This window comes from Pteropus alecto, unplaced genomic scaffold (assembly GCF_000325575.1).
Source record: "Pteropus alecto unplaced genomic scaffold, ASM32557v1 scaffold86, whole genome shotgun sequence".
NCBI classification, from domain to species: domain Eukaryota; kingdom Metazoa; phylum Chordata; class Mammalia; order Chiroptera; family Pteropodidae; genus Pteropus; species Pteropus alecto.
Window position 1 is genome coordinate 3,007,501 of NW_006442109.1, and position 24,480 is coordinate 3,031,980.

The 24,480-nt window shown below is 40.0% G+C and overlaps 1 protein-coding gene across 1 annotated transcript in view; it reads left to right on the forward strand.

Annotated features, from left to right (window-relative positions):
• The window catches only part of ATG14 (autophagy related 14), a 35,671-nt gene extending 17,848 nt beyond the window's left edge, over nt 1-17,823 (forward strand). The window contains exons 5-10 of the mRNA XM_006920157.3: nt 1,827-2,064; nt 4,159-4,388; nt 5,712-5,829; nt 7,204-7,294; nt 7,373-7,458; nt 14,875-17,823. Coding sequence (XP_006920219.1) covers nt 1,827-2,064; nt 4,159-4,388; nt 5,712-5,829; nt 7,204-7,294; nt 7,373-7,458; nt 14,875-15,181 — 1,070 coding nt within the window. The 3' untranslated portion in view covers nt 15,182-17,823. The remainder of the gene's footprint in view (nt 1-1,826; nt 2,065-4,158; nt 4,389-5,711; nt 5,830-7,203; nt 7,295-7,372; nt 7,459-14,874) is intronic.
• Nucleotides 17,824-24,480: the final 6,657 nt, after the last annotated feature.

The following is a 24,480-nucleotide window of genomic DNA, read 5'->3' on the forward strand; positions in this document are numbered from 1 at the left end:
TAAGGAGAAATACAACTGTAAGAAACTTTATGCCTGCAACAAAATACCTAGGTTTAGTAGTCCTCCGTCAAAGAGGGTGGTTTTTGGTCCACAATTATTGAAGGCTCGTTTAATTCTAGTCAATTGATGACAAAGCTTCGGTTGTATCTGGTATAAGCAGCTAAGAGCTGTGCCATAGGTGAGGTGCACACACATTACCACGGAGTAATCCCTTCTCTACTCATTGCTTACAGAAGCAAGTATTTTATAGTGATATGTAATGGTGTAAAAGCTTCCTTTGAAAATGTCCTCCTTTTCTGAGGAACAAGAGGTTTGGGGAGCATTTATGGCGGGGGGCCTTGCTGAATGAGTAAAATATGGATAATAGCAAATAGAGAGTATTCCTAGAAAGATGTTGATTTGAACAACAGGATGGGGATGAGAGTTTAAAGAATGATGACTCGTTCAGCATCCATCCATGCATTTACTGAAGTAGTTCTACCTTGTAAAAAGGATTTGAAGTATCTAGTGATTGAGCAAGATTAGAATGAATGGTGAGAACGGAACTGCGGGATGTCTCCCAGGTTGGTGGTGGTCTGGAGGCTGAGAAGTTTAGCTAGTATTTGATCAGCAGTGGAGAAGCACTGACCATTGGCTGTAGTTTCTGAAGACTGAGCCAGTGAAAGAGGGTATGAAGTGTGGAGTGGAGTCAAGCTGGCGACAGGCAGAGTTTTGATGAGAGTTAATAGGATTGTGATAGGAGAGATTTTTTAAAGCCCTAGATATATGGAACTGTAGGATGGCTCATGGAACTGACCATCGAGGGATTGAGTTAGGCAGTGGAAAGGTCAAAAATAATCATGAAAGTGTAGGGGTAGGGTGAAATGGGTAAAGGGGATTAGCTGAAGGAAACTGGACTTTGGGTGGTAAACACACAATAGAATATACAGATGTCAAATGATAATGTACACCTGAAAATTATATAATTGTACTAACCAATGTTACCCCAATAAACAATTTAAAAAATAATAATCATGAAGCAGAGAACTTAGCTTGCAATGGAAAAGGAAGCTTGATTTTGAACTTGAGCTTCCTAGCTTGTTCCTAGATGTCTATCTTGAGATTTTACAACTTGTTTTTACTACTCTAGAGCAGTTTCATTATAACCCAACATCCCTAGCAGGTCTTGGGATCCAGAACCTGAAGGGGCTCCATAAAAATGACATAAATCAGACAGGATGGGTGTCTGTCTCCCTTCTTGGTCGTGTGGCCAGGCTTTTGTTATCCTTTTTGTGCTTAAAATGCCTTGGGTATAGTAGGTGCTCACCAGATAGGCACTCCCACTCTGCTGGGTGCTGCTGTACTCCACTGTAATTTTTCAGAGCTCTTGATCTATTTCTTTGCTGCATGACCACTTGCTACTCTGGGTTCTCTGAATGTAACCCAAGGCACACGCAAGCGGTTTTTAAGGAAAATCAACAAATAAGTTTTTCAAACTTGAATTAAATCTTTTCTGCCCAATATGGCTATTCTTCATCACTTACAGTAAGGAAGGCAGGTACTTTTGTGCTAAACTTAAACTCGATAGTCATCGAGTAACTGATTCATGGTAAGGAAAATTATAAATAGAGATCCAGAGTTCTTGTAGTGGTGGTCTCCTTTGCTTTATGTCTATTATCTACTTGAACTAAGCTCTCAATTTCTACTTAGAGAACATTATCCACTTAATTTTATTGAGGTTTTGCTTTCACTTTAGTTTGCAGGAAGACACTTATGCTAGTGGGGTGGGGTTTTGCAGTACCCTGGAACTGTTTGTGGAGATAATTGTTGGGTGTGGTTTATTTTAGATTCTGAAGGCCTTCTCAAAACCAAGGAAAAGAATCAGAAGCTTTACACTCGAGCACAACGGCATCAAGAGAAAAAGGAGAAGATTCAGAGGCATAATCGCAAACTTGGTGACCTAGTAGAAAAAAAAACCATTGACTTGAGAAGTCATTATGAGCGTCTGGCAAATCTTCGGAGATCCCGCATATTAGAGCTCACCTCTGTCATTTTTCCAATCGAGGAAGTAAAGACTAGTGTGAGGTACAGTAAGCAAGTCTTTTGACTCTAGGAATAGATCAGGTTCCAAAGATCAAGTATTTTTCAAATACCTCGTTTATTGGGCCACATGCTGGGGCCATTGATTTTCCTGGTAATGAAACTGAAGTCTTATCTGCTTCAGCAAACATTACACACTACATGAAGCTGGGGAGGCAGCCAAGGTAAAGGGCGGTGGCCCTTGGCGGAGGAGGGCCCAGGCCTATGTACTCTTGTAGAGCTTCCTGACGAGGGGCTGACTCATTCCTGATCAAGAACCATCTGATGGCTGATGTCAGTGGCAGTCCCAGTCAGGCTGTTTATTAGTTGCATGCTGTAAGGCAGGTTTCTTGAATCTTGAAGTCTTAAGTTCTTGTCTGTTAGACGAGGAAAAGAAATGCCTACTTCACAGAGAAATCATGAGTTAAAATGGAAGAAAACGCCTGGTGCTTGGGGCCTCTTACGGGGTGGTCACGACATGGTGACAGCCTTTTCCTGGTAACTGGCCACTGTTGAGCACTCGATACCATGAGTCTAGTCTTAGGCAATAGTTCACAGATACTCTCGGGAGGCAGTAGGGTGGCAAGACAGTGGTTCCCCGCCTGGCTGTTCATCAGAGTCATCCAGGAGCTTTTGAAAAATATGGGTTCAGAGGGCACACCTCCAACCTCCCAGCCATCTCATAATACTTTTATGTTTTTAAACGTGCTTGGATGATGCTGATGAGCAGCCAGGGGTAAAAATTGCCAATGAAGAATTTTATTCGCTTCCTCACTGACCACCAGGCTGTTCGAGTTGAGGGTTTTCCTGCCTCTTCCAGTCACCCTCACTTTCCAGCACCTTCCCCTGAACTGGATAGTTGCTAGTTGTGTGTCTATTCTTTGCTACCTCTCCTTCAGTCTGTCCTTTCTTCTGTTGCCAGAGTTGGCTTCCTAAAAGCTTAAACGTCGGTTATTTCTAGCTTGAAAACCTTCTCTCTGATTCTTACCAAGTAATTTGTCATTAATAATAGTAATAAAAGTAAAAGATATATTCAATATAGAGCAGACTAGAATGTTCAGAAATAAACCTGTAAGGTAGCTTTTTGGATCAATGGGAAGAAGTTGGATGACCTGAAAATTGGTGTAAAGACTACTAGCCAGGCCCAAGGGGAGGAAAAAGGTGACAAAACAGAAATATGAGGCCAAATTAAATTCTCATGGGCCAAGATATCAATGTTAAACATGTTGCAGTAAACAGAGACTAAGACACCGTTCCAGGTTTTAAGGCACTGAGGAGACACAACTGCATACGAAGTCGCAGAAGAGGGAAGAAAAATTTTCTCCTTTCTTCTTATGCTATTTAAATTTTTTCTACTAGCATATGTTATTATGTGCTGTTAATTTTTTAAGCTGATAGTTTTAAAGTTATCCCTCTAATAAGATTTCTTGTTCATTCACTTATCTCAAACTTATCTTGAGTGGGAGAAGGAAGAAGTAGCAGTATAATTTAGAATTAGCCATAACATCCTTGCCCCCAGTCTTATCTCTGGCAGCCAGTGGGAGTTATCTTGCACGTGTGTTGTGGCAGAAGGAAAAGGATTAAGAACCCCTGCCAAGAGAACAGAATCTAAACTTAGTGCAGCACGAAGGCCCTTTCCAGTCTACCCATTTCTTACCTACTTTTCCAACACCATCCCTGGCACTTCCTAAAGATCTTCTATGTTAACATGTAATAGGTTTATTATTTTCAAATGAATTAGTAATTTAAAATTTTCTCAGGTTTCTAATGTAGTAAATATGGCTATATCTAACCCACATTCACAAAAGCCCTCTGGGATCCTTTTAGGAAGGATTCTTGAGACCAAATCATTTGGGAATCTGATATTCAAGGCCTTCGCTCATGGTGCCACCATCCTCACAATGACATTGGCTTCTGTACCACAGCTCATTTGTTCTTCATCTGTATCTCTGATAGCGATCACTTATCTCTGTACATTCCAAATAAATTTCTGTCCTCGTGCGCATCTTTCCAATGTTCTGCATATCTGGCAATTATATTGCATACTCTGTAAAACCTAGCCTAGTCCTTTGAAATCCATATGCATCTTCTGATTTTTAGAGATCCTGCAGATGTGTCTTCAGAGAGTGACAGTGCCATGACCTCCAGCACCGTGAGCAAGCTTGCTGAAGCCCGGAGGACGACTTACCTCTCGGGGCGATGGGTCTGTGATGATCACAATGGGGACACAAGCATTAGCATTACAGGGCCTTGGATTAGCCTTCCCAACAACGGGGACTACTCTGCCTACTACAATTGGGTGGAAGAGAAGAAAACCACACAGGGGCCTGGTGAGAAGCAAAATAGTCTGACAATTTTTATAAACATATTTTTTTTTTTTTCTCTCATAGATTCTTTATTAATTTTTTTTCTTTTTAACATTTTATTTTTTCCCTCTCCCCTCTGGTAACCACTAGTCCATTGTCCATGTAACATACATATTTTTTAATTCAGGTAAAATTTACGTAGCAAAATGAACAATTTAAAAATGAACAGTTCAGTGGCATTTAGTACATTCACAGGGTTGTACAACTGTCACCTCTGTCTAGTTCTAAAACACTTCGTCACCCCAGGTGGAAACGCCAGGGCATGAAGCAGTCATTCCCCCTCCTCCCCTCCTCCCAGCCCTTGGCAACTACTAATCTGCTTTCTCTCTCTATAGCTGTGTCTTTTCTGGATATTTCATATAAATGGGTTCATACAATATGTGGCCTTTTGTGTCTGGCTTTTTCACTTAGCATGTTTTCAAAGTTTATCCACATCGTTGGATGTATCAGCATTTTGTTCTTTTTATGACTGAAAACATTCTATCATGTGGATATACCACATATTGTTTCTCTATCTGTTGACGGGCTGAAAACATGTAATTTAGGTATTTCACTCACCTCTTGGTGGTCAGTATTGCTTTATTTATATAAAAAGACCTCACTATTTAAAGAAGTGTATGTACCCTGAGTCCCATTTTTATAGTTTTTAACATCTTAAAGAGGCTGTTCTAGCAATCCTAAATGAAGATTGACTACTGCAATAGAAACCTTTTGAAACTCCTGTAGCTTCTCTTTGGTGATGAAGGATTGTTCATTTAGTCATTTAGCAAATATTTAGTGCTTTCTGTTATGCACAGTGCTGGTGATACAGAGGTGATGTCACCAAGACAGGTGTCTTTGCCTTTCTGTGGGGCGGATAGGAAGTAAGTAGTGATCCAAAGTACCATACACTGAGTGTGTGCTGTGGGCAGAACCAGCAGCGTCCTGGGGTGGGGCTACTAGGAAGGGACCACTTTGCTTTTCCATAAGGTAGGCCTTTCTGAGGAGGTAACATTTAAGTTGGGCATTAATTGTCCTGATAAATAATATATTACCAGGTCCAAGCAGTTCAGACTTTAATTTCATTTATGCAGGACCTGTTTAGGCCCATTTGCTTAGGTTACATTTTACTCAGCAAAAACCATAGACAATGAAATGTTAATGTCTGGCTGTGGACTTTCTGTTAGTGAGGAGTGAAATGTAACCATCAATAATGTAATGGTAAAATTAGAAATCATAAAATTTAGTTTTGTTCATATTTCTGTTGAAATTAAAGTTGTTTTGTGTATGGTTGTTTTTATACTTCAGACATGGAGCATAATAACCCCGCTTACACAATCAGTGCTGCGTTGTGCTATGCGACTCAGCTGGTCAACATTTTGTCTCATATACTCGACGTAAATCTTCCCAAAAAGCTGTGCAACAGGCAAGTAATTGAACATGGTGATGTCTTTTTTGCCGTGGGTCTCTGATGTTCCTATTGTAGTTTTATTTGTTCTGATTAAATCGAAAGCAAGAATTTAAGTGATATTAAGACAGAAAAGGTCTGACCATAAGATATTGAGGTTAATTTCATAAGCCTCATTGAGCTAAATTTCAAAAGCCTCAGATGGTGCAAATTTGTGTTATCTTGCAATTGTACATGAAGTGTTTGGGGAGACCACAGAGAATTCTCCCACTTGAAAAAATAATCGAAGGAAAAAACATGGTATTCAGAAGGTATGCTCATGTGCAAGAACTGAGTTATTTGCAATACTTGAATTTTTTTTTTTTTTTTAACACATGGTTTAAAATTTTTTTAAATGTAAAGGTTTGCAGTCTACCCAATTCTTACTAGGCCTTACCCTCCTCCAGTTATCTTTCATTTTAAGGAAATGCAAATATGTATGGTTACCATCTCCCCCACTCTTAAACACAAAAGGTATCATGCTATACTAAGGTATCTTTCACCTTGCTTTTTAAGTTCTTATTTATTTAACAAATATTTATCAAGTGCCTTCTATCTTCCAGGCACTGTTCTAGGTGCTGAGGGGGTACAGTGGTGATGAAAACACAATCTCTATCCTCTTGGTACTTAATGAAGGAACAAATAATAAGCAGTATGTTAAATAGTGACAGGTGCTATGGAGAACATTAAAGTAGAGTGGGATAAAGGGCAAGTGGAGGCAGCGAAGGGCTTGCTGCGTTTGAGTGGACAGGTGTGTGATCATGTGTGAACCTGAGGGAGGAAGGGAGTGTCATGTGGATTCTGGGGAAAGAGGCTGCGGGGCAGAGAGAAAGGCAAAGCCCTGGCAAGGGTAAGCTGCGAGGAGAGCAGTATTGACCAAGGGCAGCAAGGAAGGTAGAGGTGCAAATCGTGTGGGGCTTTGTAGGGCTATTGTGAGCCTTTAGCTGTCATTCTGACTTAACGTGGATAGTTGCAGTTTTCCTTTGTACACATGTTCCAGAATCTTACCAGTCTTCTATTTATACTTCAAGGAATAATCATATACATTCATTGTACAAAGTGTAAAAACACTTCATTAGTTGCAAGTGTTTGTGTAGAATAAATTTCCAGAAGTGGAATTGCTTGGTCAAAGGGTATATGCATTCGTAATTTTTATAGATGCAGTGAAATTGCTCCATGAGGGTAACAGTTCATTCTTAGAAAGTTTCTAAGTACAATTTATTAAGAAGCAAAGACCACAGGGTATGTTTTATACTGAACTGTAGCGTAAAGCATACTCTTCAAAATGAACGTTTTAACATAGAATTTCCTCAAAAACAATACAACTTTACAAATTATATGTTTGTTTTACAGTGAATTTTGTGGAGAAAATCTTAGCAGACAGAAATTTACTCGAGCAGTGAAGAAACTGAATGCAAATATTCTTTATCTTTGCTTTTCTCAGGTATGAAAAATGTGCTGTGAACTAATTTTTAATTTCTTACATGGTTGAAATGGTAACTAATTTTTTTGCTTTTTGTAGCATGTAAATTTAGATCAATTACAACCACTGCATACCCTCAGGAATCTAATGTACCTGGTCAGCCCCAACTCTGAACACCTAGGCAGGTAAGAAGGGTGTTTGTTGCTTTTCTCTCTGGTGGTGATGTAACTACTATTTTTTTTTTTTTTTTCAAAAAATTTTTTTAATGGTGATATTGGTTAACGAAATCCAGTAAGTTTCAACTGTACGCTTTAACAATAACACTGTGTTCACCTCCCATAGTTAGATTTCTTTCTGTTACCACATATTTGACCCCCTTTACCCCATCTACCTCTCCCCTCCCCCCACCCCCTACCCTCTGGTAATCACTAGTCTATAGTCCATGTCCATGAGTCTCTGTTTGTCCTGTCCATTTGTTGCTTTTAGGTTTATATCTCACATATATATATATATATAAGTGATATCATGTGACTACTTTTAAGTGGAGTTGTTGTATGTGTTGGCAGAGTACAGGGGCCTGTTCCTCAGCTCAGCTCTCCAAAGTATACAAAAATAATGCAGTCCTATACAGAAGGAAACAATAGCTCGTCATATTTGAGCCATTATGGTCCTTAGTAATCATTTCTCAGAGAAAATTAGTATCAATTTTTAACACCTAAAAAAGATGTTCCAGGAGTTGTCCCAGGAGTTGGGGACTTCTGTGCTGTCCCTGAAGATCAAACGCCATCTCTTTGAATCCACATCTCTTTCTTCTCTAGCCCTGCCTGGCGTCTGCCTCATTTCTTGTGCATTTTCTTTTGTGCCTGCTCATGCCTTCCCATCATAACAGTTCTTCACAGTTCTCTTTTTGTCATTAAGTCAATCTGGCCACCACTTGTTGGAGATAAAGTCATGAGATGTTTATGAGATTAAGTAGTTTAAAATCCATTAGCTTAAAAATAAGAGTCAGTAACAAAAAAGACCAACCAAGACTGGTCTACGGGGTCTTTTCAGTCTCTCAGCCCACAAAAGCATGACACAGATGAGACTTATCTTCGGTACCCCTTCTCTGGTGCTTATATTTTCTCCTTTCTCTTAGCGGTCTGTCCACACAAGACAGACCGCTAAGAGAAAGGAGAATCAAGTCATTTCTGCAGATATGACTTGATTAATGTACTTGCACTTTTTTTGAAAGAGGGCAAAGACAGATAAAAGGTGGGAAAGTTCTCGTGGGACTCCCCCATTCCATTTCCTTAGACACTGGAACCAGCTGTTCGGGGGTAGTCCCCTCCAATGACCAGAGTGCCTGGCTTCCTCCACCTTGCAGTGAACTTTCTGTGGTAATCTCCCTTAACCACAGTCTTGAGTTTCTCCCCACTCCCCTCCCCCCACCTGAAATAGTAGTTAACTTTTCTGGGACATAGACCCCTTTGGAAAAAGCTGTGAACTCTTCCAGGAAACTGCACATACACCCAGAATTTTGTGCCACTTCATAGGGTATTGATGTCCCTCACCTCAAATCCCATTCATTAGTTCAGGAGCCACAGAAACCCATTAGAAATTCACCACAGTTTTAGTGGTTGATTTCTGTGGGTTTGCTTGCCATACTCTCTGTACCTTATTTGTAAACAGTTCAACATTAGTAAATTTATCAATAATAAGAACTAATATTTATTGACGCAGTATTTATTGACATTGGGCCAACTATGTTACGTATCTTAAATCTAGGTAGGATTATTATGAAGGGAGGGATAACTGAGTTTTAGCATGGTCAAGTAACTCCTCCACATGGTCACAGAGCCAGTAAAAGTGGTGGAGCCAGGGTCCCAACACAGATCCGGCCGATTCCAAAGTTATAGATACTCATGCTTTTAACCAATGCACATTACTTCCTCACATTCACAGATTAAAGAAGAAAAAACATAAAATTAACCTGATAGATGCTAGAAAAAACAATGAATAAAATTCAGTTCCCATTAATAATTGAAGGAAACTATTAGCAGATTAAAACGATAATTAATGAAGGATATCTACCGTAAACAAACAGCAAAAACTATATATTAGCGATGTTACTTACATAGATGTTTAATAGAGGCTGTCCTCTACAATCAGGAGAAAGCTGGGATGCCGGCCGTCACTGCTATGTTGACGTGGCTCAGGAGGCCCAGCCAGATGCAGAACATCTCAACAAGGAAGCAAGGTGTTTTTATACTGGAAAGAATGAAACTAAGCTGCCATTATTGTAAATGGCGTAATTACTGAACTAGGTATCCAAAAAAACTAAGAAGCTATTAGAAATGATAGTCAGTATGGTGACTAGATATAATATATAAAAGCAGTTACTATTCTGTATGCCAACAACTTAAAAAATATAATAGAGTAAAAGGTCCCTTTTACTGTTGCACAAAAACTATAAATTAGAGGAGTAATCTTTACAAAACATGTAAACCCATATAAATAAAATTATAAAATTAAAAAAAATATGATTCAACATGTAATTCTTGAATGTCTGCCAGACACTGTATGAGGTGTAGGACTGAGTGAAAGAAGGCTTGAGGCAGTGAAGACCCCCTTATGATTTTCTAGGTTGGAAAGGCTCAGTATTATAAAAATGCTCCTCCTCCTGTAAAGGAAACCTGAAAGAATTTCAACAGCTATTTCATGGAACTTTGACAAGCTGATTCTAAAGTTAAACTAAAAACAGTCTGCAGGGAAATTTTGAAAAAGGGATGGGCTTAACCCCTTTTAAAACATAGTTAAAGGTAAAACAGGGTGCTGTTAGCATGAAAATAGATGGAGCAATTAGGGGAAGAGAATAAAGAGTCTAGAAACTCTTGTATATGTGGGAATATAATATGTTATAGGGGTGGCATGTTGAATCATAATAGCAGCTCAGTAGTGGTGGGCCAGTTAGGTACTCATATGGGGAAAAAAGTTGGATTCACACCACATTCCATATACAGAAAATTAATTCCAGATGATATAAAAGACCTTAATTAAAAAAAAAAAATTATGAAATAACTAGGAGGAAGGATAGTGTTTGATAATCATAGGGTGGGAAGGAAATTCCCCAGCAAGCCACAAAACTCAAAAACCATAAAGGAAAGCAGTTTTACATTTTACTATGTAAGAACTAAGTGTCTCTGGTAAAAGATACCATAAACAAACTTAAAAGGCAAGCAGATGATACATTTTTTAACCTCTATAAGAGACAAAGGATTAAAATCTAGATGACTTAAATCTTTCAAATTAATAAGAGAAAGGCAAACAGCCTAACAGAAAAATAGACAACATATTCAGGCAGGTAAGGTAGTTCAGACAAAAGAAATGCAGTCAGTATTCAAATGAAAAAAAATCTTTAACCTCGATCAAGAATAAAGAAATGCAATTCGAAAAAAAGAAATGCAATTTAAAACACGTTTCTATTTTTCATTCATCATTTTGGCAATAAAGGAAAGAATTGCTACTATCTAATGGTGGTGGTGGTTTAAGAAAACAGGCAATCTTATACTAGAGGTGGATTTCCTTGGAGTATCTGGTTTTCTGTAGGCTTGCCCTTGAGTCAACCCTCCATTTAGATAGAGGGCTCTGTCCTACAGAAGTTCACATACACAGCCAGGCTATCGTCAAATCCGAGTTCCCAGTCTTTGAGCCAGGAGGTCAGAGCTTCAGAAGTCCTCTTTTCACACCTGCCTCAGTCAAGCTTAGAGAGATTGGTAATGGACCTGAGTGCGACTTCCTGTCTCCATCGAGACCAACTAAACCAAGGATTCCATCCAGAATCCAACATAAATTTTTTTTCTTTGAAATAAATTCAAACTTACAGAAAAATTCCAAAAACTAAATAGTACAAAGACAAATATACCCTTTGCCCAGAATTCACCTTTGTTAGTGGTTTACTCCATTTGCCCTATCATTTGTGCACCATCTCCCTCCTTCCCTCTCTCTGTCTCCATAAATAGACGCAAAAATATTTTTTTCTGAGCTCTACGAGGATAAGTTACAGACATCATGGTTTTTGACCCCTAAACACTTCAATGTATATTTCCTAAAAATAGGGATATTTTCTTAGTGAACCACATTATAGTTATCAGCATCAGCAAATTAAACATTGACGTAATATTTTAATCTACTGTCCATATGTACATTTTGTCAGTGGACCAGATAATGTCCTTTATAGCATTTCCCCCTTCCAGTACAGGATCCAGTCTAGAGTCAGATATTGCATTTAATTGCTATATCTCTGACCTTTAAATCTGGAACATTTTTTGCAGCCACTTTGTCTTTTATGACATTAACATTTTTCCTTTTTTTTTAAATAGAACTTTCATTTTGAGGTTGGTTATTTCCTCACAGTGAGATTCAGGTTATGTATTCTAGGCTGGAACACTGCCTGTGTGGGAGTGTCTCCTGGGTCTCACACCTCGAGGCCACAGTGGCCATCTGCCCCTTGTTGGTGATGTTAATTCAGTCACCCAGTCAAGCTGCCTTCTGCCTTCTCCACTGTATAATTCCTGTAGTTTTCTTTCCTCACATTGAGTGGGGAGACACTTTGAAACCATGCAGTTGTCTGTCCCCTAATCAGAATTTCCCGGTGGATTTAGTATCTCTTGGTCTTATCTGATCCAGTCTTTTCCACAATGGCACCTACATTAACACATTGTTATCATCCAAAGTCCAGAGGTTACATTAGAGTTCATTCACTCTTGATGTTGTACATTCTATGGAAAAAGATATTTTGCAAGAGACTTTTAAAAAGCCAAAAATATCATTTTGTTGCCTTAATCAATAAGAATAACTCCCTACAGCATCCTAAGACAATGAGTACTCTGGCTTCAGGGTGCTCAATAAAAAGATATAAATTTCCAGCTAACCTGAAAATTATTTTATAATCTGTATTCCCCAAAGACTTTAAGCAGAAAGACTTAATTCTTTTGCTAGTTGATTCTGTGATGTGTGTGGCACAGGGCATACTGGGTAGGTAATAGGTAATAGGTAATAGCTGGAAGTGATGGGAGCGAGGCATTGAGTGGAGAGATGTGCCAGCATCCTCTGTAAGGGGTCTCTTCTGCTCCTGCTTCTGCTCCTGCTGGTTCTCAGCAATGTAAGTTACTCGTTAATAGTCAAATTGTTCTGACTGGCTACTTTGGGAATCATCCACTAGTTTATTTTTCATTTGAAGTCCTTAAATGAGCACCTGCTCCATTCCATGGGATTCTAAGCTGCGAACTGGAGTCCAGGTGACTTACTTCCAGCAGGGGGCTCTGCCTGGAAGGACTTGTCCTTTCCCTTCTCATATCACTCCTGTCTCCTGGGGATATCCTTAAAGAGGGAATCTGGGGACAGTAGCAGTCTTATGCCAAGAAAGACCCCAAGAATAGATCAAACAGCATCAAAGAGGAATAGAAAGCAGGCTGAGCCTCAGAGCTACCAGGAAGGAACGAAGTAGCAGTGGAGAGCTGACCTGGGCCTGCGAGGGAGCCTGGGGGAGTCAGGAGACTTAATCTGGTGGTAGGTGCTGAGGTCCCCTGGACAGAACAGAATCAGGGAGCCTTGTGTTTAAGAAATGAGGAAGCCCAGCTAAGGACTTAAATTGTGAACATTTTTAGCAGGGAAGCACCATGAAAAGAGAGAGGGACAGCTCTCTGGCAAGATGAGGCAGTAGGGGATAGCGCTGGTTAGGAGGTGGTGGTGCGGTGAGGACTTGAGCTGGAAGACACAACGAGGAAGGAAAAGTGGCTTATTTGGTGATATCAGGTAGTGTGAGGGAGGAATCCCCTGCAGGTATATGTGTTTAGGCTGGCTCAGATATCTGAAAAGATGCGTCTGATGAGAGGTTAGCAACACTCAGTCTGAGAGCTCTGGCTGGCAGAAGGGTGTTTGGAAGTGAAGCTAGGAGAGGAAAATGAAAAAAATGTCTTTGGAGTGGACCTGTTTGCCAATGAAAAGAAAAAGGAAGGGAGAAAAGAAATGAACTGTAAGGAAAACCTTAAGGAAACAGAAAAAGGATTCAGAGCTAAGATACTGGTTGCAGTGGTTACTGGTTTGAGAAAGTTTCATAGGGAGGAAGGAAGATTGTGGGGAGAACTTCCTCCCAATTCTTATTCCCTTTACCCCTTGCAAAATCAAGTCTTGTGAGCAGGGTGGAGGCCTGGTAAGCTTAGCAGCCCCTGGTTTGAGAGGCTCTTTGAAATGTAAATTGCTCACTGGAGACCAACCCTGTGGTATATCTTCCAATATGATTAATTCTTATAAAGCCTTAAAAACACTGCCTAGAACAGAAATGTTAGCTAGTACTGTTGCTGAGTCCCAGCTGGGAACCAGGGTTGTCTTGGAAGAATGAAGGCTCCTTAACCCTGGAAAAAGTGAGCCAGAGGCTGCAGTTCTGGTGAGGTGCATCGGAGACCAACTCTAGGCTTTTATCATTATAAAGACTAAAGAATTTTGGACCATAGCCGCAAATGGCAGGCTGTACAATTCTAGGGTATTTCTCATTTCTGTTATTTTTGCTAACCTCTGTCATTTTCCTCAAAGTAATTACCAGTGAAACTCTTAAATGAACTAAGGCATTGAACCTTATTGTCTTGAGGGCAACAGCAGAGAGTTAGGGGCTGTTGGAGCAGCATGGTTCCACCGATAGCTGGTTGTAGGAAAACCTGGAGGGGCAGCTGGAGGGGCAGTGGGTGGGGTGACCCGAGAAACCCGAAGGAAATGCAGCCTGGCACCCCTGAGGCAGGAGCTGATGGGCATTTGAAAGGGGGCAAGGGAGAAGCAGCAGGCCTGTGTGAACTTTGTTTCATAGTGGCACTGAGGAGCTACCGAGGGTGTGAGGCCCGAGAAAGAAAGGTTATTAGATTTAGAGGCGAGGACATTATTAGAGACCTCCGGGAAATAAAAATAGTTTTCTCATGAAATACAGTTCAGAAATGTGTGCTATTCCAGAGGAATATATTCTAAATAATTATATCTCATTCTATGCTATGAACATGTTCCTGGAAAACTGTGTGATATCAAAACGTGTGTGGGAGGCTGCTGACACCAGTCCCAGGAAGCTTTCCTAACATGCATATGGCCATATTATTTAGCTCTTTTGGGTCTTGAGTTTACTAACTGGAGGCCTCTATAGGCAGAGAACACCTGTACAGTTTTCTTCGTATACCATGTAATGTTCTGATATACCAGTCTATACATCAGGTGACTGTTTTTGTCAGAATCATCTCATTGGAAAACATAGTTACTGCAGTCATTTAAAACAGGAAATCATACTTTGGACCAGCATGGATAGTCTGAGTGGGTGGGTCTTTCCATCCACAAATAAAGTAGGAAGAATTGAAGAGAAGTGTGGTGTCGTGATTTTATTCATTACTTGGATGGCAGTTATTATATAGATAAAGGAACACTCGATTGTAGACAAACAGTGAGTGAGTCCAGTGCAGTCTTAGGACACGGGTACAGTGACAGCTTTGGGTCTCCTACACCCATCAGGTCTTCTGTCACCTGCTGTCACATGTTGTGAGAGAATGGTGGTTGTCTTAAAGACGCCCCTCACTGTCTGCACACAGGTCAGGACCCTTTGAAGTGCGAGCAGACCTCGAGGAGTCCATGGAATTTGTGGGTCCTGGAGTTGCTGGAGAATCCGACGAGAGTGGAGACGAGCACATAAGTGACGACGAAACTGACCTGGGCACAGACTGGGAGAACTTGCCGAGCCCCCGGTTTTGTGACATCCCTTCCCAGCCTGTGGAAGTCTCACAGAGCCAGAGTTCCCAGGTGTCCCCGCCCATCGCGAGCAGCAGTGCTGGCGGGATGATCTCCTCCGCCGCAGCCTCGGTGACCTCCTGGTTTAAAGCTTACACTGGACACCGCTAATGAGCATGGACCAAAACATGCCAGATCTGCATCAGGAAAGTAAACTAGTGAACTGTATATTTAGGTAAGATTGTGCCTGGAACAAAAGGAGGTTAAACTGGTTTTTTTAAAGCAGAGAGACAAGCATTTCTATTTGTCAAATGGCCAGTGGTGGTGACCGACATGCCTATGATAATTAATAGAACAGAGAGGTCAAAGGTCATCTACCCAGACTACTGTGGGTGGAAGATGGACCAGTAAACATGGGCAGTTCTGTTGAGGCAGAAATTCATTTGGGCTCCCTCTGAGCACAGGCCACAGGACCCACAGACGGGCTGACATGTAGGTCCTTGCGATGGTGAGACTCGTGAACATTTTGCATTTTAGAGATTGAATCACAAAGAAGTGGTTCTTAACAATTAGGACTTGAAATATGAGTTTGATATGTTTGTTTTTATGCCATCATTTTTGTACAGAGAACCAGCAAATGTTTGATATACTTGATTTCTTTATAATTTGGTCATGTTTGGTTTTTAGGTCAAGGATTTTGGTTTTGTGTGGAAGGGGTGGTATTTTTGGTGGGGAGGGGACGGGTAGCTTAAAAATTACTTCATTTGTGCTGCTCTGTCGTAGCTCGTCAGACATTCCTGTTTTCCTTTCTCCCCGCACACCAAAGAAACTTAAGGTCTTTTTGTCTTTAGGACCCACATCCACGAACAGAAGAAATTCTAGCTGCAATAATGTCCTGGAGATTTTTTAACCTATTTTCCTATATTCTGAGAGGAATTAAGTTCATTCTTACCTAGATGACTGAATTCCTACCATCCACACTATGTGCATTTTGAAACTGAACTTAGGTTAAGTCATTAAAGTCATTCGCTTATGTAAGCTAAATGCCTGCCTGGGCACAGGTTAAAAGCCACTTAATTAAGTGGCCTCTGCTCATTCTTCTGGTGTCCAATTTCTTTTTAAGGGATTTAGTAGGTGGCAGGTTTTTTCCAGGAAAAACTATCCCACTCGTTTGTTTCCTAGAGGTCGTTGCTGCTCTGAGGACACTACCTTCCTCCAGAAACGCAGAGCAGGTCACTGTAGCTGACACTGCACTCTCCTGGGGAGAGAGCTCCCCGGGCAGAACTGTCCCTCACCAAGAGGTCATTTTCAACCGTGTCTTGTCATTCTTAGTGACAATCTTATAAGAAAACCATAGAGAGGCATTATGTACAAACATGTAAGTAGTTTTTTATTTTTAATAACTGCAAAAAAAAATTCTATGTAACAACTACAAAAAGAAATCCTATGAAAAATTCCTAACAGGCATTATTACCATATCTTGTTAGTGTGATTAGCATGATAGTACCTCAGATAAGTCATTTAGAGGTTTGCCCCACCCTAGCTTCTTTTCTCATTATAATTATTATAGATACTTTGCCTCCAAATCCGAGGTGCTATATAGCTTTTGCTATTGGTATATTTAATGTTCAGTAGAGTGTCGAGTAGAATTGCAGAAGGGTGTTTATTCCTTTCCAGGAGTCCCAAGTTCCCCTTCTATGAATTTTCTAGTTGGAGAGGAAACAGGCTTTTCTGTTTTAACTGCTCGGTTTCATGATTGCTGTACTTGTGTTGTACCGTCCAGGCCTGTAACTCATAGAGAATGGGTGTGATAGGCTTGAACAAATACCAAATGAACTTAAAATCCCATGAGATAAGAGTTGTCCAGGTACTTCAAACCCTCAAAAAGAAGTGCCTAGTCTCAAGAGTTGGAAGACTGGGATTTGAGGCTTGAGGGTAGAGGCTGACTTCAGCTGAAAGATGCACATGAGTCATGGTTTTTCTCAAGTAAGCCTCTTATGAAACCATGAATGTGAGATAAAGCTAACGAATAGAATCCAGAGATCACAAACTCATACCTAGAGTAATTCAACAAACCTTACAAGGATATGGGAAATTTAGGGATTGATAGGGTATATTTTGTTGTTGTTAATATCACCTAGAGGCACTTTACTTAGGGTTAAATGATCAAACCCTTTGGTGGCTATGAACACCAACATACTGGCTTACACTGCTGAGGTATTTTGGTTTTCATTATTTTGCACTGGATCCACCTGTAAATAGTCTTAAATATACATTTCAACCACTGTTTTTTCTACTTTCTTTGCTGCTCATTAAAATCTTTAATTTAGGTGCCAGAACCATATGTAAACAATTTTTTTTTAATTGAAGCTGGTGTTTGTTTTGTTTTTTTTTAAACAAAAAGCCATAGAACTTGGTTCTGTTTTCCATATTAAAATGATTTGTTGAAACAAGGTAATATTAATAAAACCCGGAGGCACCAAATAGGCTGCTTAAAATGGCCTGCTAAACACATTTTTGTGATGGAATATGACTAAGAAAAGTTTTGCACATCTGTAAGTTAAGGTGAAAAACAATATGTCAGCATTGGGTATAGCAGACAGGATTCACTTAAGGATTTGTGTATTGATGATTTGGGAAAGAGCATTTGGTGGCATGCTGTTAAAAAGAACTATAGTACCGGAGAATCTCATGGCGTCATGTTGCAGGAACTTCCCATTGCTCTGCAACTTCCAAACCGGTTTGAGTCATACAAATGTTTTCTAAACTTTTATTGTATTATTGCAATAAATCTTTTAACAATATTTTTCTAATATGTATGTCTTTTTGAAACTCTTAATCATTCATTTCTACTTATATATTGAGGGTAGCAAGAATGAGGTCTAACCATGGAGTATTTTATGTAAATTATATGAATTTACATAAATTTTTAAGAGTTTTTTGGCAGGTGAGAGATGCCTGCTGATATTTTTTTTACATTATAGATTAGGTATTACGTGATATTAACATTAATGGTCCATCTTTAGCAAGCTGGGACACTGGTTGCTTACAGTTACATACTTTCTTTAAAGATGGATTTTTTTGGTAGCCATCACATGATATGTGCCCTACAGGGACTTGGTATCTTGTAACAGCCCCCTGGGGATGGAGAGAGGGACCTCTAAGTGGCTAGTATGGAACCTCCCCAGACTGTCTTCAAGATAAGAAAGAGAAATGTTAGAGGTTAGAGTGATTCTGTCAAGCTGAGAGAACCAAGTATTTTTGGAGGATCCCTCCCCCGCCCCCCTGCTTTTCGTGGTAACTGGTCTCTCCCAGATGGATAGTCCTTCAGGACAGGGATACCAAGAGTGCCTACTGTGGAAGAGCCAGGCCAACTTGGAGAAATGCCGAGGAACTGTTACCGTGATTATCCTACTTCTTACTGCAGTCGGCGGCCAGCCAGCAGCGAGAGGAAAATAGACAAAGAAGTGGAAGAGTCCCCGTAGAGGGCATGCACTTCCGTTAGTGCCTTTCACCTCTCTAGGTAAGTTAAAAACATGCTCCCATCTAGTGTGCATATGGAGATTCCAGCCCCCAGAGTTACATCATGGTTGATAAGGAATGTTTTGTTGATTTTTGTAGGAAAGAATGAAAGAATCGGTGTGTGGGGGGGTGGGATCTGATGATTTTGAATGGTCCCCTTTGAAAAGTGAGAAATAGGAGGAGATATTTGACAGACAGCCTAGGTAAGTGTTGAAAAAATTGGCTAGAGTCAGCTGAGTGCAGGAAGCTCAAGTGATTACGGGTCCTGTGGCTGAGGCAGTAACACCTCTGGATCTGCATCACATTGTTCATTATCTCCTGCTTTGGCTGTGGCTTCTTAGCATTACTGTGTAACTTCAGAAGACACTTGGATTTTGAGGAAAGAGCTTTCCTACCGTTGCCAGCAGCTTATTTCCCTAAACTTAAAAACATCAGGAAGACATTTCTAGAGCACAAGCAAGCGAGTGGCTCTCAATTTGAGCAAGAAAGTGCCAAGTGGTTTGAAGTAAGTGGAAGAGACACATCTCTCAATCCAAGGTTGATTAAGGAGCAATAGTAGAGTATATCTTCTGTGTCAACATTTTAATTGTTATCTCCATAGCAGGAAGGACCGTCCAGCACCCACCCACAGGGGGAAATGTATATATTTTCTTCTGGTTCAGGGGCATTGGTACTGGCTTCAGTTGGGAGTTCTGCTGTCCCCTTGAGGGCCTTTGAGAAAAACCTGCTAAGAGCTGAAGAATTACAGAAGTCTCTGATAACACCCTGCTCGAGACCCTTTAGTGCCTAAATTTCTCCACAGCCTTGCTACTCATGGAGTGATCTTTCGACCTGCAGCACCAGCATCACTTCATCACCTGGGAGCTTGTTAGAAATGCAGGATCTTGAGAGTGATGTCAGCAGCACAGTGGAGTGGGACGACCCCTTAAAGTTACAAGTAAAACAACTATAAGTCAACAAAGGATCTTCTGCTCAACGCACAAATATGTCCGAGAGATCCATCTACCGAAACATCTGAAGGTGGACACATCAGAACGAGAAGGGGAATGCAGGAGAGAGACAGGGGTCACAGACAGTCTGACACCCACTGTGGACTCAACTGATGTAGCAGTGGATAACTCTGGCTGCAGCCCTCACACGGCAGCCTAGAGGGTAGGAGTGGCAGAAGCAACATTCCTGCATGAGTAGCTGGTGTTCATTGCAGCTAAACCCAGTGACAAGGTTGGAGCCACAGTACAGCACTGTGGCGGATGCGGACTAGTGCCACCATCACTAGCAATGAGGCAAAGCGGCCACAGACTCACAAACCCACCTCCTTTCACTGATCCATTGAGATGGAACCCAGTAGAGGCAGCAGAGATGCCCCACATAGCACAATGCAGCTGGCAGCCACTGGACCAGTCTTAAGGATAGACCATATGTTTGGACACAAAACTAGTCTCAGTAAGTTTAAGAAAACTGAAATCATTATACTAAGCATATTTTCAAACCACAGCAGTATGAAATGAAGTCAATAAGAAAGATGGAAAAATCACAAATATGTGAAGATTAAACAACATGCTACTAAGCAAGTATTGAGTCAAAGAAAACATAAGATATATAGCGACAAATGAAACTACAACATACCAAAATTTTGGGGGTGCAGCAAAAGTAGTACTAAGAGGAAAGTTTATAGCATTACAGGCCTACCTCAAGAAAATAAAAATTTCAATCTTAACATTACGCTTAAAAGAACTAGAAAAAGGAGAACAAATGAAGCCCAAAGCCAGTAGAAGGGAAAAATAAAAATCAGAGAGGAGATAAATGAAATAGAGAACAACAACAACAACAAAATATAATGAAGAGCAGGTTCTTTGAAAATACAAACAAAATTGACAAACCTCTAGCTAGACTAAGGAAAAAAGGAGCCTCACATTAAGTCAGAAATGAAAGAAGTTACAGTGGACAACATGAAAATGCAAAGGATTATACAAAAATAAAATGAAAGGCTCTACACCTAAGCTGGACAACCTAGAAGAAATTAAATTCTTAAAGCATACAACCTTCCTAAGACTGAATCTCGAAGCACTGGAAAACCTAAATAGACCAATCACTAGGAAGGAAATTGAAACAGTAATCAAAAACCTCCCAAAATAAAAGTCTAGGACCAGATGGTTTCACAGGTGAATTTTACCAAACATTCATTCAGAGATTTAATACCTATCCTCTTCAACCTTGTCCACAAAGTTGCAAAGAAGGGAATGCTTCCTAACTAATTTTAAGAGGCCAGCATTTCCCTGAGACCCAAACCAGCCAATGACATCACACACAAAAAAATTATAGTCCAGTATCTCTGATGAACAGAAGATGCAAAAATTCTAATCAAAATATTAGCAAATCAAATACAATAATATATTTAAAAGATCATACACCATGATTAAGTGGGATTTATTCCAGGGATGCAAGGATGATACAGCATCCAAAAATCAACGTGTGACATACCACATTCACAAAATAAGAGATAAAAATCATATAGTCTCAATAGATGTGGGAAAACCAATTGACAAGATACAGCATCCTCAATAAAATGGGTATAGAAAGTACCTCAACATAATAAAGGCCATATATGACACCCTCTGCTAACATCATACTCAGTGGTGAAAAAGTGAAAGCTGCTTTTCAAGATCAGGAACAAGACAAGGATGCCACTCTTGTCCCCATTATTCAACATAGTACTGGAAGTTCTAGCCAGAGCAATGAGGCAACAAAAAGCAAAGGCACCCAAATTGGGAAAGAAGAGGTAAAATTGTCACTATTTATAGGTAATGTGATTCTCTATATAGAAAACCCTAAAGACTCCACCAAAAAACTAATAGAATAAATGAATAAAGTTGTGGTATACAAAATCAATATGCAAAAATCTGTTACATTTCTGTTCTATATTACTAACAATGAACTATCAGAAAGAGAAATGAAAACAATCCCTTTACAGTCATAACAAAGAATAAAATACCTAAGAATAAGCTTAACAAAGGAGGTGAAGGATCAGTACAGTGAAAACTAAAAGATTGTTGAAAGAAAGTGAAGACACGGAGAAATGGAAAGATATTCCGTGCACATGGACTGGAAGAATTAACATTGTTAAAATGTCCATATTGTCTAAAGGAATCTACAGATTCAGTGAAATCCTTATCAAAATCCCAATGGCATTTTTCCCAGATATAGAAAAAATTCTAAAATTCACATGGAACCACAAGAGACCCTGAATAGCTAAAGCAGTCCTGAGAAAAAAGAACAAAGCTGGAGGTATCACACTCCCTGACTTCAAACTATACTACAAAACTAAAGTAATCAAAAACAGACCAATGGAATAGAATGGAGAGCCCAGAAATAAACCCACATATATACAGGCAACTACTTTTTGACAAAGGAGCCGAGATTACACAGTGGAGAAAGTCTCTTCAATAAATGGTGTTGGGTGAACTGGACAGCCATATATACAAAAATGAAACTACACTACTATCTTATACCATACACAAAAATTAAAATAGATTAAAGACTTGAATGTAAGACCTGAAACAATAAAATACATAAAAGAAAACATAGGCGCTAAATTTATGGACCTCGGTCTCAGAGGTATTTTTGTGAACTTGATGCCAAAGGCAAGGGAAGCAAAAGCAAAAATAAATGAATGGGGACTACAATCTAAAAAGCTTCTGCGCAGCAAAAGAAACCATCAAAACAAAAAGGCAACAGAATAGAAGATCTTTGCAAATGATACTTCCAATAGGGACTAACATCCAAAATGTATAAAGAACTCATACAATTCAATAACAACAAAAAAAATCTGATTAAAAAATGGACAGAGGAACTGGGTAGACATTTCTCCAAGGAAGACATACGGATGGCATGTTCACTAATTAGGGAAATTCAAATCAAAACACAATGAGGTTCTATCTCACACCTGTTAGAATGGCTGTTATCAAAAAGACAAGTGTTGGAGAGGATGTGGAGAAAAGGGAACCCTTATATATGGTTGGTGGGATTGTAAGTTAATACAAATCATTATGAAAACAGTATGGAGGTTTCTATAAAAAATAATAGAATATCATATATCCAGCAGCACTTCTTCTAGGTGCTCCTATGTCCACTGCAGCATTATTTATAATAGCCAAGACATGGATGACTAGATTTAAAAAAGGTAGGTGTGTGTGTGTATACAATAGACTACTCCTCAGCCATAAAAATGGTAAAGTATTGCCATTTGGGACAACATGGATGGGTCTTGAGAATATTATGCTAAGTGGAATAAGTCAGATGGAAAAGGACAAAAACCATGCGATTTCACTCATGTGGAATATAAAACAAAAAGCAAACAAACAAACAAACACTCAGATACAGACAACACAAGTTGTTACCAGAAGGGAAGGAGGTGGGAGGAGGGTGAAGTGGGTAAAGGGGGTCAAATATATATTAATGGAAGGAAACTAGACTCTGGGTGGTGAGCATGCAGTAGATGACACAGATGTCGAATTATAAGTTTGTACACCTGAAAATTTACATAATATTATTAACTGATGTTAATCCCAATAAGTTTAATTTTTAAAAAAGTTTCACTTAAAGAGATGCAGGATCTTGGGAGCATCATCTCAGACTTCCTGAATCAGAATCTTCATTTCGGTAATTCCTATGTACATGAATATTTAAAAAGCATTGATTTAGAGCGGTGCTGTCCAATGTAAATGATGTAACCCACATGTTATGATTTAAAATTTTCTGGTAGTTTCATTAAAGAAGTAAAAAAAAAAAAGTAAAATTTATTTTTATGTTTTAACTCAAGATATCCAGAAATATTATCTCAACATGCATGTAATCAATATGAAAAAATTAAGCTGGGGGGAGATAAGGGAGGGGCTGCAGGAGGGTCCAACTTGTATTCTTGCCCTGGGCCACAAAAATACTGAGAAAGGCTTGCACCTATATGTACAGCCTTGTAATAAACCCTCCTTGAATATACTCATTTTGGGTGTCCCAGCAGTTTCCTGTTGAGACCCCATGCAATAAAAAGCCTCTTTGGAGCACATACTGAAAGCAAGTCAAGGGGACCAAAGCCAAGGCTATTTAGTCACATAAAAGGAAAAGTTCATGTGAGAGGTCCCGGCTTGGGCGCTGGGGCAGCCAAGTCGCTATCTCTGCTTAGGAAGAGAGTGGATCAGGTCTGGGGTGGAATTGTTCATGGCAGGCCACACACTCTGTAGCAGAATCATGCTCAGCTGCCTACATAGAGGCAGGCGGCTTGGTGAGGAAGGCAGAGGAAGGCCCACAGCCCAGTCCTAGGATAGAGAAGGCTGGGTGGGACAGGCCTGGATCCATCCCTACCCTCCTAGCAGACCTCGAACATTCGGTTGTGCAAATGGGGGCATCTAACCTCATAACGGATAGGGGCTGACACAGCTAAAACGCTACTTTGCTCTACATCTTATTGTTTAGCTACCAATTGATTTCGAATTTTTTTTAAGAACTGCATTGATCTCTTCATACTACTGAATAGACATCTGAAAAGTCCAGTGTGGTTCTCTATATGGAGGGTGGGGGATACAGAAAGGAGGGAAATTATTTAAATAGCACAGGTAATTCTACCCCAGCTAACTGGGAGGTGGGATCTGCCATTCCCCCAAGTCTCAGCCTCTGCAGTTACCACTCAGCAAGAGTACCTCATCTTAGACGACTTATGCATTTCCCAGAAGTGTACATGGTACATATCATCCTCTACTGGGTGATGGCCACGAAGGATTTCCAAGAGTAATTTCAGCTTAATGTCATTTTTCCCCAGTTGCTAACTTAGAACCTAATCCCCGCTGTTTTTTAATCCAAAGACAAAAACAACATTTAGTAGAGCCTTCAAATTTGTATAGCCCACCTTAATCCAAAAGATGAGAGACAAAAGAGTGCCAAAATTAATTTGTTCT